This window comes from Austrofundulus limnaeus, unplaced genomic scaffold, assembly GCF_001266775.1.
Source record: "Austrofundulus limnaeus strain Quisiro unplaced genomic scaffold, Austrofundulus_limnaeus-1.0 Scaffold133, whole genome shotgun sequence".
In the NCBI taxonomy this organism is placed as follows: domain Eukaryota; kingdom Metazoa; phylum Chordata; class Actinopteri; order Cyprinodontiformes; family Rivulidae; genus Austrofundulus; species Austrofundulus limnaeus.
In genome coordinates, this window is record NW_013952535.1 from 639,735 (window position 1) to 654,930 (window position 15,196).

General features: G+C 38.4%; 2 protein-coding genes across 2 annotated transcripts in view; both read left to right on the top strand.

Moving 5' to 3' along the window:
• Positions 1-5,457, top strand: part of rsph3 (radial spoke head 3) — a 6,483-nt gene extending 1,026 nt beyond the window's left edge. Inside the window, exons 2-8 of the mRNA XM_014015723.1 lie at positions 549-630; positions 707-854; positions 930-1,075; positions 2,241-2,444; positions 3,752-3,914; positions 4,041-4,127; positions 5,124-5,457. Of these exons, the coding sequence (XP_013871177.1) occupies positions 549-630; positions 707-854; positions 930-1,075; positions 2,241-2,444; positions 3,752-3,914; positions 4,041-4,127; positions 5,124-5,191 (898 nt within the window). The 3' untranslated portion in view covers positions 5,192-5,457. The remainder of the gene's footprint in view (positions 1-548; positions 631-706; positions 855-929; positions 1,076-2,240; positions 2,445-3,751; positions 3,915-4,040; positions 4,128-5,123) is intronic.
• A 3,599-nt stretch (positions 5,458-9,056) lies between these two features.
• Positions 9,057-15,196, top strand: part of ezrb (ezrin b) — a 28,097-nt gene continuing 21,957 nt past the window's right edge. Inside the window, exon 1 of the mRNA XM_014015724.1 lies at positions 9,057-9,207. Within this exon, the coding sequence (XP_013871178.1) occupies positions 9,196-9,207 (12 nt within the window). The 5' untranslated portion in view covers positions 9,057-9,195. The remainder of the gene's footprint in view (positions 9,208-15,196) is intronic.

Here is a 15,196-nt window from a genome sequence, read left to right on the forward strand (position 1 = left end):
AAACATGGGCATAGTAACAATATTTTTATACTACATTTATCCATTTTAAATACACTAACCTCACTCCTTTGTAACAACTAAGACAAAAATGTAATTAATTCCGAAAATCTTTTCAGGACCCCACCTTGATGTTTCGGGACCGCACTTTGGGTCCCGACCCCAACTTTGGGAAACACTGCCCTAGATGCCTGCATGCCCTGGTCCAACTGAAATAACTCTAGTGGGAAAGATTCTCTGTACAAAATTGTTCCAGATTGTATCAAAACTACAGATTTCAGGCAGTTTTTAAATTGTGTTGATAGACCAGGTAAAACTGGAGTTATGATAAATAAATTACAGAAGTTTGAAGCGGAGAGGAGCATCGAGCGGACTGACCAGTGAAATCTGCAGTCAGTCGGCCTGCTGGCATTAATCGTCAGTAATCGATTAGTTTTTCTGACAATTAACTGCACAATATGATTTCACTCACTCCTGTTTTTGAAGCAGCCAAACTGCAGAAGAGCTGCTGAGTGCTTTCCATGACCGTTTGTTTTGTTTTGTTGTTGCAGGACTCAGCGGCATTACGTGAACATCATGTACGATCCTCGAGTTGTCAGAGGAAATACTTACGCTCAACACATCATACCGATCGTACGTATCAACCACTCATTTCTCAGTTTTTTTTCTTTATTTTTCCTCTTTATATTTTATTGTCCAACGTTAACAGCCGCCTCAGCCAGACCTCGCTGAGATACAAAGACAGCAGGCGATCAGGAAAAGGGCCATCGCTCGAAAACGTGCCCTGGAGCAGCAGAGACTCAGACTCAGGACCCCTGAACCCCTGCAGGGCAGAAAGCACATAGATGTGCAGACAGGTAAAAACACTCATTGACAATCATGCAAGCTTTTACTAGAAGTGCTTTTTTTTCTCTTTTGTGCTTCATTTTCAGATCTTTACCTTGAAGAACTGAGCACGGTCATTGTAGCTGCAGACACTGAATGCCAAACGGATGAATTCCTGGACAGACCAGCGACTCCGCTCTTCATCCCTGCCAAATCTGGCAAAGATGCTGAAACTCAGATAGAGGAGGGAGAGGTGGGTTCACATCCAAAAAACAAAAATAAAAACCTTATGCTTTAGTACAGTGGTTCCCAAAGTTGGGGTCGGGACCCAAAGTGGGGTCCTGAAACATCAAGGTGGGGTCCTGAAAAATTTTCTAAATCTATTACATTTTTGCCTTATTTGCCTAAAATGTATAAATGTCGAATAATAAATATTGTTACTATGCTCATGTTTAGTTGACCTGATACGTTTATCATCCAAAAAATAGGAGCAGTGACCTGTGCCCACAACTGTTATTTTGTGGGTCAAAAGCTGAAAAGTTTGTGAACCACTGCACTTCAGAAATCAATTTAAAGGGTAATAAAATAATTGGTGCTGTAATATTTTCCCTATARTTATTACAAAAACACAAAATAAGTATAAACAAGTATTTATATTTATGTAGCCTTTGTTTTTAGGGTTATTAACAAAGTTTGTGTACTCAGACCAGTAATATTTCGGGTCACAAGTTTTTGCAATGAATATTTTGTGGGTCAGAAGATAAAAAGTTTGGGAACCACTGCTTTAGTAGACATCAATACCAAATGTGAGCCATCATATCGAAATGAGGATTAAGTCAAATTTGGTCAAAATGACCTCTTTACATTTTCAGATTCCTGCTTTAAAAGCTACATTTTGATACCTGGATCATCCTGATAAGTGGATCTAGAGATATGACTTAATTTGTTTCGTTGCTTACATTAATACATTACTGTTTGGTCTCAATCCTAATTTTGTGTAAATTTATTGAGTAATTTTTGATGTCAGTATAAAGAGGAAACCTCAAACAGTATTTGTATATAAGATTTCCTCGTTGGAAAAAAACAAAAACATTGCTAGCTCACATGGAATTCAAAATTTTAAGGCATTTTTCCTCAAAATCTGTTTTTTTGTTGTTGCCACTGCTCAAAAATAATGCTTCAAAAATTTTTTAGTATTATATTTCAGACTGTTTGTTGAAATGATACATTGATAAGGCATTATTTCATTATATTTTGACAAAATGCAATTTTTGCACGTTTAAATCTAAACCCACATGCCCGTTTCTCCGCATCCCACTTTTGGATGTGATGGGTCACAAATAAAGTATTTGTTGGCCTGATTAAAAAAGAAAAAAGAAAAAAAGAAACACCACGTATCATGATTTTATTCTCTGCAGCTGTTTGACTTTGATGTTGAAGTCCAGCCCATTTTGGAGGTCCTGGTGGGAAAGACTCTGGAGCAGTCCCTGCTGGAGGTGATGGAGGAAGAGGAGCTGGCGTGTCTGAAGGCACAGCAAAGGGCCTTCCTGGAGCTCCGAAACAACGAGCTGGCAGAGGTGCAACGACTCCAGGAGCAGGAGAGACGACGCACAGAGGAGAAGGTATAGATTCATGTTAACATTCAGAAGCTGGGAAACCTTATTGTCTTTTAAATCGAGCTGTCGTTTTATTTTCCCGCTCATTTTGAGTCCAAAAACTGATGCAGATAACAACCGTGTAGAAATATCTTTATTTATGAGCCGTGAGAGCTGTGGTTTTTAACAGTTTGAGGTGTTTACTCACGTTGCCGAGGAAACATCTAAACAGATTGACCTCAGAGCTCACAAACCTGGTGAAGCAGATCAGCTTGTGATTGAACGTAAAACCTTTCTCATCACATATTAAAGTGCCTGTGACATCAAATTTTTATAATAAATGTGAATCCATTTTTTGGAAAGAGAACATTGAGAACATATTGCAAAACAAATTTCACGCCGTTGAGATGAACGGTTGTTGAGATATTTGCATGTGAAGAAACAGGAAGTGACGTCAAAGGGGAATGTCAGAATGTAAACAGAGTGATGCTACTACAATTAGAGAAGAATCTGATGTTTATTTAGATTATTTTGAGTCACTATGAGTGTTGGAGAAGAGTTTAAATAAGATTGTTTCAATAAACAAAGACTAGAGTTTCTTTTCTTATAGAGTTCCCCTTTGATGTCACTTCCTGTTTCACTTTGCTGAGCCAAATTCAAGAGAAAATATGCCAGTTATGAGACAAAACGGCGTAAAATCATGTGTAATATGCTAATTTTCTTAAATATAAATATGTTTTCTTTGACTTTTTGTGTTTGAAGGATAAGCACGTCACAGGCCCTTTAAGGTCCACATCTTTGTGTTACACTTCTGCTGGGACTTAAACAAACTGAAGCTTTTTCAGTCCGTTAGCATGACCTCAATCAGTTTGTCTTTCTGTGTGTGTTAGCTTAGTTAGGTGCTTGTTTTGTGCAGTTTTTGCACTGCGTTTCCTAAATGCCAGTAATTTTTGTTTATATGTTTTTTTCCATAAGAAAGGAGGAAATGTAGTACAAAACAGCACATGGGCACCATGACAGATTAGCGGTTAGCACTGTTGCTTAGCGGTTAGCACTGTTGCCTCACAGTAAGAGGGTCCTGGATTCAAACCCTAGCTTTGAGTCGATTGGGTGGAGTTTGCATGTTCTCTTTGTGCTTGAGTGGGTTTTCTCCAGGTACTTCTGTTTCCTCCTGCAGACCAAAATCCTGCATATTAATGGTGTTTTCAAGTCTCCCTTGAAAAAGAGCCTCAGTGGAATCAGTGCCCGATTAATAAAACATAAACTTAAAAGATGTTAAATCTAAGTGTTTGCACGTCCTCGATTGAGACAAATGCTCTTTTTTCCTCCCGTAGAAGCACAGGATTGCCCAGCAGAGAGAGGTGCTGAAGCAGGAGAGAGAGGTTGCAGAGAAGATCACGGCTCGTGTTTACTGCCAGCAGTACCTGGCCGGCCTCCTGCCTGCAGTCTTCAGCTCTCTGAGGGACCGCGGCTACTTTTACGACCCCGTGGAGAGAGGTGAGCCTCTTCAGCTTCCTTCGTTCTGCCACACGAGGGCATCGCCGCACGACTCTGCACACACGCCGTCCACCTCAACTCGGGAAGGTTTCAACATTTCTGACACCTGCGGTTCTGATTTTGCAGATATTGAGATGAATTTCCTCCCACGACTGATGGCTAAGGTTCACAACAACTTAGAGAAGAGCAACACATGCAGAGAACTGCTGGACAGTAAGATCATTTTGATCCACTTTAATTATTTACTGCTTGATTTATTTTATTGTTCTTAAAATAGACCCCAGAATCTTCATTTGTGCAAACTTCGTTTACATTTTTTTATTCTATTTCCCATAATAGCACACAATTATTCAAACTAATAGTTACCTGCATTCATAGAAAAAGAAAACTATAACAGCTTTGGAACACTATTGGCTTATTTGTGGGTTAAATAGCAAAATATTCAATTTTTTGCAGAGTTGTAAAATAATTAAGTACAAATACTTTGTTACTGTACTTAAGTAGAAATTTTGCTTATCTGTACTTTACTTGAGTAATTATTTTTCAGTGTACTTTTTACTTCTACTCATTACATTTTTACACAATTATCTTTACTTTCTACTCCTCACATTTTTTTTAAAAGGGTAAGAAGTAGAAAGTCGTTACTCCTATTTTATTCTGAGTTGTTATTACTTAGAAAAAATATTATCCTGATAAATAGTGTCTCCTGGATAGAGTGAATTTAATTGTGGTTGGATGAGAAGTATAAATATWTACCATTCTGACACACTATATTAGCTTGTACACAACCCATCACAGCTGCACGCTGTTAGAAAATATATTTTTTGGAGAAGTCACTTCCCAGTAAATGTCATTTTGGAAAATCTAACTGCTCACTTTTACTCAGTACTTTTACTTTTAATACTTAAGTAGATTTTGTGTCAGAAATTTACTTTTGATACTTAAGTACAACAATATCAAATACTTTAAGACTTTTACTCAAGTAATATTGTTAGAGAAGACTTTAACTTTTACCAAAGTATTTTTATGATAAGGTACTTGTACTTTTACTCGTGTATCACTTTGAAGTACTTTATACAATACTGATGTTTTGCGTCTTTTCTGTCAAATAAACAAACATCACAATTAAAACATGCAGCTTGATCACCATCTAGTGGTGACAGGCAAACATTACAGAGGTCATTAAATAAACTGTTGTGTCTGTTTCAGCTCTCATCAATGAAGTCACTCAACAAAGACTGGAGGTTAAATATCTGGAGACAGAGTCTGACTCATAAAGACAATTGTGGAGCACAGAAATGTACAATTAAATGCTTATTAAACTAGAATTAATTGACAAATTGTAACTGAAACATAATTGTTGAACTTCTGCAAACCGTGAAGACGTTTAGTTTAGTGACCTTAACTGTGTTTGTCTATAGGTTTGAAAACACATTTTCTGGGAAATAGTGTATTTTTTTTGAAGTGACACTGACACACCATACTTTCAGCACCCCCACAGAATGCCCCTGTTGCTTCAGAATAAAGATAAAACTGGCTTTTCTACCATGTCTCATTTGTGTGATAACCAATGAAAACAGCCTATATCTTTATTTGTTCATGTAAAATCTTATCAAAGTTAGTTCCTGCTTGACATCAGCTTTTAAACATTCCAGTAAAAGAAAAGCAAACACCTAAAGAATTTATCTAAAAAAAAAAAAACTGTTCAGACAGAAACAGGTTTTAAAGAACTCCAAACATCCTCTGACTTTATCGATTTGCATTTGGCATCTCTCGACAGTTTGTTTGGGCGCTCTAACAGGGAAATTAAAAAAATGTTTTGCATGGATCCCTGCTGTTTCATTCCTCCACCCAGAAAAAAAACATAAAGCCACTGCCGCTGCTCTGTTGTAGTTTTAAAGCTAAACTTAAATTTAGGGTTTTATTTTTAGTGGAATAGCAGAAAAAACGATCATGAGGTGCTCTGTTAAAAGAAAAAAAGATGTGTGGTGATGTGCAGGACCGTCTCATCACACTGTGCCTGAGAGGTAAACTCATTTATACGGCTCTATTTTAATCCTGACCTGCCATTGGTCGACTCACCTTTGACCCCTCCTTCCTCAGCTCAGCTGGATGGTGACGCACACTTCCCCAAACCGAGTTTCTGTGGTGATGCAACAAACTCTTCATGGAGGTGACACCTCTACACAGCCGACTGATTAGTTTTCTTGTTCTCTTCCAGCATAATCCCAGATTAAACTGACAGCTGATGTTCACGTCTCTCATCAATTCACTTTACTCAAATATAAATAATGTTTAAATTTCATTTGAACTACTCACTTTAGAGCTGAATCAGGGATGAATTATGACTTTTTTTAAATTTTCTATGGAAAACAACAACCTCCAGATGAATGAACTGATCAATGAATGATTGATTCGCCATTCATTCATCAAAACGTTTAGCTCATTTAGGTGACTTTTGTTTTTTCTAGCATGTAGTTTTCAATATTTTTAACTTTATTTATAATAATTTGACACTGAGCTCACTTTGTATATTTAAAACTATTGTTCAAATATACCTCAGAATATAATTGTCAGCTGCGGACATGAAAGCTGCTGCGAAGCAGGAGGAAAGGAGAGAGGAAAAAGTAACTTATTTCTAGCGGCAGAACAGGTTGGAAGATGGCTGTTTGATGTTATTTATTGTTTTTAAATCATCCTATAGGCTCTGACATGTTAGATAAATTTGGAAATGAGGTTTTTAAAATATCCGTAAGACTTGAAAAAATCCGAGAGATTGCTCTATACGTCCGTATACCTGCAAAATGATGTCAAATCTTTATAATTTACAGATAATCTGTACAAGTTGCTGCCCGCTGCCTTTCTTTCCCCTCCTCCCCTCCCGCTGTGCAGGACGTACTGCTGGTCTCTCTCTCTCTCTCTCTCTCTCTCTCTCTCTCTCTATCTCTCTCTCTCTCTGTGTGTGTGTGTGTGTGGTTAGAGAGCAGCGCAGCAGTCAGCTCTCCCCACCCGAGGCTGAAGGTCAACAGACGATCATGCTAAGCTTGCTAACTGTTCCACCCTCTGACTGCTGCAGGGGCGTGTCTTAGAGAGAGGCTTTTATACCAGAACACAGCCGCTGTGACGAAACCGTGCAGAAGACACGTCACCGTGGAGAGCCGTTAACCAATATGCAAATTAGCCTGCAGTACCACTGCTCTACCCATATGAGCAGCAAAAAGACGTTTTTAGAAATATTAGATTTGAACAAATACGCACAAAAACATCAAAATTAGCACAGAAACAGTACTATATAACATTTTAGACACATTCTAGACAGTTTATCAGCTAAAAAAAGTTAATTTTGGGGTAAGTTACTAGTTTCTTGCAACTGCTCTGCTAATTTTAGCTAGTGTTTTGTTAATTTAAGCTTTTTACAGTCTGATTTTTCTTTAGTATTTATGAGCCTTTTGTTGCTTTTATTAGTTAGCCTTTGCTGTTTTGGCTTATAATTGGCTTATTGACAGTTTAGGCAGCCTTAGCTTTTTTAGCATTTAGCTAACTTTTGGCTACTTTTAGCTAGCCTTGTAATCGTCTTCAGCTTCTGCATCTCTCAGCACTAGAGTTTTTGAGGACCATGACCTGGTGTTTCATGACCCCTCTGTTGGGTCCAGACCACTGCAGAGAGGTAAAGTTTAGTAGGAGGACCTCCTCAGCTGGTCTCCTGCCTCCTGCTGCTCCTCTCTGCGGGATGTCCAGGCGCCATATTGCGCCTGGCTGAACAGGAAAATCTGCGGCTGCCCGCTTCAAACCACCACCGTGTCACCTTCAGATCTGAAACGGTGAGATTTGGACTTTATGGTACAACTCAGGTTGAAGCTCCGCGTGAAGAAGAAGAAGAAAAAGTTTCGCACTTTTTTCTGTCCTCGCGCACTTCTCTGCGAGGGGGAGGAGCCGAACAGGTGTCTGTGATTACAGAGGATGGTGCGCACGCAATCTCTAATAAAAACTGCTCAAAAGGAGCAACACTACCACTCGATTTCACTGACTTTAAATTATTTATGAATTTTTCTCGGCTGTAAATTTTTTTTTTAAATGTGTTGAAAAGGTGAATGTGTAGGAGTTTCCTCCCGCTGTGGGTGTGTACAACCCTCCCTGAAGAAATATGTTCAGCAGATCGTTACATCGACACATTTCTGTAAACTCACGGCTACATTTCGATAGAAAACTGTTAATATTTTTATGTTAAAGACGCAAAATAATGCATAGTTCCCCCCTAAACCACTTTAATTGGCGAAACAGTTGAATATTCATTAAAAAAAATCACTAATGTGTGGGTTTGTTGGCGAAAGAATACGTCATTACTGAACCAAATTATTCAACCAAACAAAGTCGGTGGAGATAAAACGTTTAGTTTGCGGTTGTGGGAGGGTGAGGCACATTAAATAGCAAATTAACCTACGATGTAATAAAGTGTCAAGGTAAGATTCTGCTCGACTTCCTGTTAACAGTTTTCAAAATAAAAGTCCGAATATCGCGTTTGAAATTTAAATTTGTTTTAAAAATCAGCTAGCAATTGTTTGTCATTCCAGTCTGTTGAGTTAAATATGTTTAATCAGTTTACATAACTCAAAATTTATATAAAGCTGTAGGAAGTAGGGAAAACAGAAAACGTGTCAAAATACTATGAATGAAGAAATACATGGTCAGATATATTGTACTTTTGAAAGGATGGTAATTTTTGATATAACTGAGCTGACAAAATTTGCCATATGAATCCTGTTGTGATTGTTTGTGTGCTAAACATTACAACCACCTACAGCCCATAAAAATGGGGTTAGCAGCCTTACCTGTCCAAAATAACCTGCAGTGTGCTGTTCCTAATGTTAACCAAATCATGTATCAGTTAAAGATATAAGATAAGAATAAAAAATGAAACGCTTTATTAACATAAATAATCTCGTATAAATAGAGATATAAAACAGATAGGTTTGATTAGAGTAAATATTTCTGTTACAATGAGAGAATTTTAAGATTACACGCGCGCTCTTATTTTGAAGGCAAATAATAACTTCCTGCACAGAGCTAACTAGCTACGGTTAGCTTGTGGTAATTTCCCTGGTGATTCATCTGTCGTCTGCAGGGTTTAAGTAACGCACAGAGGCTCAAACTCGTTTCTCTTCTTCTCTCCCGTTTCAGGAAGGCTCCGTGAGAACAGCAGCCACACGGAGCGCAAGTCTTTGATTTTTTTTATTTTATTTTTTATTTTCTGGAAACCCCAGGGGGGAAAAAAGACAGAAAAATGCCGAAAACGGTAAGTGACAGTTCAGATTTGACACTTTATTCTCAGTTCTGCTACATATTGAGATAAACATTATAGGCAACGTTTAAAGTTGTAATAATTCTGGTTAACTACATTTATTTTTAATTTAGAAAAAAATTCCCTCTATTTAAGCTAATAGAAATCACGTTAAATGTGAAAGGTATATCCTAATTGGCACCATACAACTAAAAAAACAAACATTTTATTTGGCTGTGTCACCTGACACAATTTGTTATTCACCCAATTAAACTTAATTGTAAATCAAGTGAAGCAAAATATAAAAATCTAGTGGACTAAACAAATCAGGAACTGCAATGATGCTCTTATTAGACTCTGATTTGTATAAATGCAGAATAAATGTGAACAGAAAAAAATGGGTGTGTGTTTTTTAAAGGGCTTGCTGCTCTGATCCAATGTTCACCACATCTTTGGTGTGTCCTGTGCGTCAGGTCATGTTGCTTTTGTTGTCTGAAGCACATAAAGGAGCAGGTTTGTTGTGATGTGGCTGGAGCTTGGGGTGGACACAGGTCAGCTGTTAAACCTTTACCTGTACAGCACCATAAACCACTGCAGCGTGAAAGTCACCTGTTGGATTTCACGCTCGAGATGTTTCAGTTGTGTCTTCTTTTCACCTTGCTGTTTGTTGCCCTGTGTGTGTTTTTGAAACAGGTTCGTAACTCTCATTCCTCCTGACTCACTTCGCCCCACCCAGGAGGAGTACATATCTTTCAGTCATACTCATCTCAGCTCTGTGCTTGGAAATTTCTGGTTGGGCACACGTGTACTTTATGTGAAAAAGTGACAGAGACGTTATGTCCACACAGCTGAACTCATCTGAGTAAACAGCGACGTAGAAAGTTCATAGATGACCAACACAATTAAGATTTGATAAGTAACCTATGCAGAGGGGTTTATTATATTCTCTTTTTTATCTTTTGTTTGTTTGTTTTGAAAGAGTAAAAGCAGCTGCCATTATTTAAATCGTTCTGGTGAACATATGTGCAATATTATAACAATGATAACTACAGTGACAATCTGCGTCTTAAAGTTTGTTGTTGGTTTGTTTAGAGAGGCCTCTGGTTTTTCATGTAGGTTCCTGTGGAAAAGAACATCACTACCATATGAAAACAGAAACACTGTTGCCACAAAGCAAATGTTTTGGACAAAAATATCAGACTGATTTTATTTTTCCATGAGATATAAAAAGAACTTAACATCTGTTGATGAAAGCGTCTCTGTGATGGTTCAACTTGTAGCCACACGGTGTGCTCCACCTCGACACTGCAGATTACAGTACAGATTATCAGTAGAATAATTAATTAAATAATTTTGTGTTTTTGATTTTGATCAAGTTGCATCATACTTTTGAAGAAATTTATAGTTATTATAGATTAGTACTGATATTAGAAACAACACCAGAGTATTAGGGTTTTCTTTTTATAACACTTTTATAATGTTTGATCTATTATGTGTTAACTGAAATAGAGTAGATACATGTCCGGATCATAACAACACATAAGTGAACCGTTTTTAAACCATTAGAGTGAGGTTTTTGTCTGAATGCCTGTGATTCAGCCGTAGGTCAGTAGGGGGCGAACTCAGGCATTGAAGAATCGTATAAAAACATGAACTTCCTGTTTCTCATCCAGTGTGGTTTCGCTTGTCAGCCGGTGACAAATAAACCTCACTCAGATCCAGAATTCTGGTGTTGTTTGACATTCATTCCTATCACAGATCAATTTATTTAACATTTGTGTTTTCATCTGACTTCAGCCGATATTAAACACGTATTTCTTACACTTTTATGAATCGTGCAAGTGCTGAGAGCTGGCTTACCAGCATCACTTCACAACAGAAGTCACTTCAGGGCACAGTACAAAAGGAAAAAAAAAGTCTGAATCATAAATTAAATTCAGATTTAGATTAAAATCCAATTAAAGTAATTTAATTCCAAGTGCTACAATACTTGCCTACACACAGCGCATTATCATATGCAAATTAGTAAAAGTCATTTATTCAAGGAAGTCAGCAGATTGCACCCAAGTCAACCTTAACTATAGGATTAATCAAAAAGAAACGTCTTAACCGTAATATTAAAAATAGACTGGAATTTGGTTCCACAAGAAAAGAAACAAACTGAAGCTCTGCCTCCCATTCTACCTTTAGGATCCTTCAGTCTGAGAGTCAGCTGCTCCATTTTTTAAAGCAGAATTTAGAGCAATAAGATCTTTGATAAAGCTTTGTTAGAATACCAGGTTGGAAATGTGAGTGAAACTTACACTGAGCCAGAAACACATTGATGATGGGAGGAAACGACACTCCCAAGTGACCAGTTGACTTCAACATGGCTCCCTGTTGGTTGACTCCTTGAATAATTAGTTTTAATACAGTTTCAAGTTACTCCGTCTTCATCACCATCTGCCGCTCATTCATAGTCGGGTCCCAGAGACAACAGGTCCAGGAGAGAAACTCAGACTTCCCTTTCCCCAGCGACACGTCTGGGGGGCACCCCGAGGCATTCCCAGGCCAGAAAGGATACATGATCCCTCCAGTGGGTCCTGGGTCTTCCCTGTGGCCTCCTACCGATGGGACGTGTCTGGAACACCTCTGAAGGGAGGCGTCCTAATCAGACGCCTGAACCAACTCAACTATTTGTGCTTGTATCGGTTCATAAAGTGTTTCTCTTTCTAAACGGCATAGCTATCATTTCTTACAGAATAATCTATCACAGTTTTGTCTTTCAGTTCATTTATCAAACATTATTGATTTTCAAAGACAACAGAAGAATACTGACAGTGGAAATCCTTATGCCGTTGAGGTAAACTTCATATTTTTGTTTTAGTTTTAAGTATACTAAACCTTTAAAGTGATGTGACCTAGCCTCTGGGGTTTAAATCCCTTATTTTGTCTTTATTGAAAGGCATTTCTTATCAACCTCGGTGCACAAATGGCTCCAGAAAAAAGGTCATCTGCTCTTGTATCTCTTTCAAATATTACATTTGACTGTTGGAGCACAAGACGTTAACACCGGTCTCTGTACTCTCAACAGCAAACACAACGAATAAAAGTGTGAAAACTTTTCTTATATTTGATCCAAACGGGTACAGAAACCTGCAGGTTTTCTGTCAAAATTACAATTTATAAACTTTGCTCTGTTTGATCGCAAACACTCCAGCTTTGTGTGCTTGGAGAGCTCTGTTTATTACAGGGCTAAGATGCCCAAGGAAAAAGGAGTTTGCAGATTATTTGAGGAGTAGTGTGTAGGTAAAGCTCCTAGACTGATGTCTTTGTGACTCATGTTGCACTTATTTCAATGGCACATTGTTAAAAGTAAATGGGAGCTCTCCTCGGCTCTCCTTGAATCCTGTTTTCCTGTGTTACCGCTGGTATTTGTATTTGTTCCTTAAAAAAAAATCATAAATTGGTTTTAAGTGGAACTGTGCAGGAGTCTCCAACAGCAGAGATGTCATGTGCCATTCTTGGGTTTTATGTGTTCAGAGGGAGAGCTTGTGGGCCTGTTTTCCCTTCCTTATCACTCTTTGACCATTTTAGTGTGATCCCCACCATGGCAACGCCCATTGTTACAGATTCTTGTAAAGCATGCAAACTATGCACAGTTAAATATTGAACAGCCTTTTGCTAAATAAAGAAGCTCAGCTTATTCATTCAAATTACAGAAGTGATGACTCCTTTGTTTCGTTAACTTGAGGGACAGTGATTCAGTGCTGAGCAGGGAGGGGCAGTTGAAATCTTACCTTAATGGGAACATATTACAACGGTTTCCAAAAATGTTAGCGTGCTGGGTAAAGTGTGTCTATTTGCCTCAAGTGGAGGAGTTCAAGGTCCTGGGTGTCTTGTAGCAGGAGTTGGATCTTTGAAGTGGAGCTGGGCTCAGCCTTGGAGATGAGGTGTGGTGTCCGTCATTCCTGAGCGAGTCCAGATTAGAGCTAGCTTGGCCCTTACCTTCCTACAGTTCCGCTCAATTCTAGTTTCCCTTCACTGCTCCGTCTGGGATTTCTCCCACTGACAAGGATTTCTTCAGGAGAATTATTGTCCGGGCCAATCAGAGAATACAACGTTGATTTTCTGCGCAGTGTCTGCTAGTTATTTTAGCATAAGGCAGTGGAGGAAGTGAATGAGCCAGTCCGTGTTGATAAGGCTTTCAAATTAAATGAAATTTGTCTGACAAAGCGGCAGCTCTCATTTAGTCGTTTCGTTCGGTTCAGTACTTCTCTCCTCTCAGTGGGGTTGTTTACAGCGCACGCGATTTCCGGTTAGCTTCTTAGCTTAGCCTCCTTCACAGCGACATATGTCGCAGCCAACCGATCCAATCATTTTAAGCTTCAACAGAGGCCACGCCTCCAGCAAGAATCACTTCTCTATAGCAGAGAGTCCAGACACTCGTACGAAGCAAAGTGAAGGACAAGGGCCTGGTTTTTACCTGGCTGGATTAGAGCCGCTGCTCCTTCACATCAAAAGGAGTCATTTGAGGTGGTTTGATCATCAGATTAGGACAGCTCTGTATGCCTCTCTTCTGAGGTTTTATCCTGGGATTATATCCTGTCTGGGATGGGAACACCTTGGGATCACCCAGGGGGAGAGAGAGATCTGGGTTTCTGTTCTGCACCTGTTGCCTAGCAGAAGATGGAAATGGAGAAGATCTAATCTTCTAAATTCTAGCTTCTTTTTTTTTTCAAAGTTAAGCATTAAAAAATCACTTGGTATTACACTGAAACAAAAGTAAAATCACTTGAAACAAAAGTAAAACTCATCATGGAGAAACCAAAGCAGCTCGTAAAGTTTTATAACCTAAATAAAACGCTTTAAACTTGATTGTCGTGGGAAAATGTACTGCTTCTGTAGGCACTTTGGGGTTTAAAAATGGTGGTTTTTTTAGTTTAGTTTTAGTTTTGTTTTAGTTTCAGGGAATCTGGAAGCATCCTCAGTCAGTACTCCACAGCTGTGGTTCATATGTACTTTACATGTACTGTGTGTGACCGGATCAGCTACCACAACACTAAACACTGAGGAGGAAAACCGTCATAAATAAATATATAATAGATTAAGTTCAATTAATAAGGCTCTAATGAAAACACAATCTTATTAGAGTTTTGTTTGCTGTATTATAGTACTTCAGCCTATATGTAGCTAAACGGACTGAGCAGTGGTGGGATGTAACAAAGTACAAGTGCTTTGTTGCTGTACTTAAGTAAATTTCATCATGGGTACTTTTGACTTTTACTCCATTTTACATTAAGTATCTGTATTTTTTACTCTGCTAAATTTCTGTAATGCGTTGAATTACAAATGTCACGTCGCATTATGGTTTTTTTTAAGTTAACTGGTTCAAAAAACGACTTGTTGAGATTTGATAAAGGACGTTGGTGGTGGATTTACAGCTTCTGTAGTTGTTGTCACAATCTGTGATGTGCAGAATCACAAGTGTGAACAGTGTCACAGAGGGTAAACAAAAACATGCAATATCTGCAGCATCGTTCACTAAAATGGCACCATTAAAAATATACATACAGTAGGCACACTACATGATATTGTAGACCATTAGGGAATACATTAAGCAAGTACTTTTAATACTTCAGGTATTTTTAAAAGCAAGTACTTACTTTTACTCATGTAAAAATGTTAATGTAGTACTTTTACTAGAGTACATTTTTGTCTGTTTATCTGTACTTTTACTTAAATACAGTGTACTTTCTCCACCACTGGGACTGAGACCATTAATTCTGTAATGACTAACAAAATAATCCTGAGTAAAGCTGTCCACTGTGGAGCTCTGGGTCTTTTCCCAGCTTATTTTTAGGAAATGTGTCATGTTTTCTTTACCGCTGTGAACAGCCCTGGATTTATATTGTGCGTTACTGTTGGAGAACTCTGTCTCAGATCAGGTATCACTCGCTCAGTCAGTAGTTTCTGTTGGCTTGGCCATGTTCCACTGTTGGTCGGGGGTGGTGGTGGTGGTGGT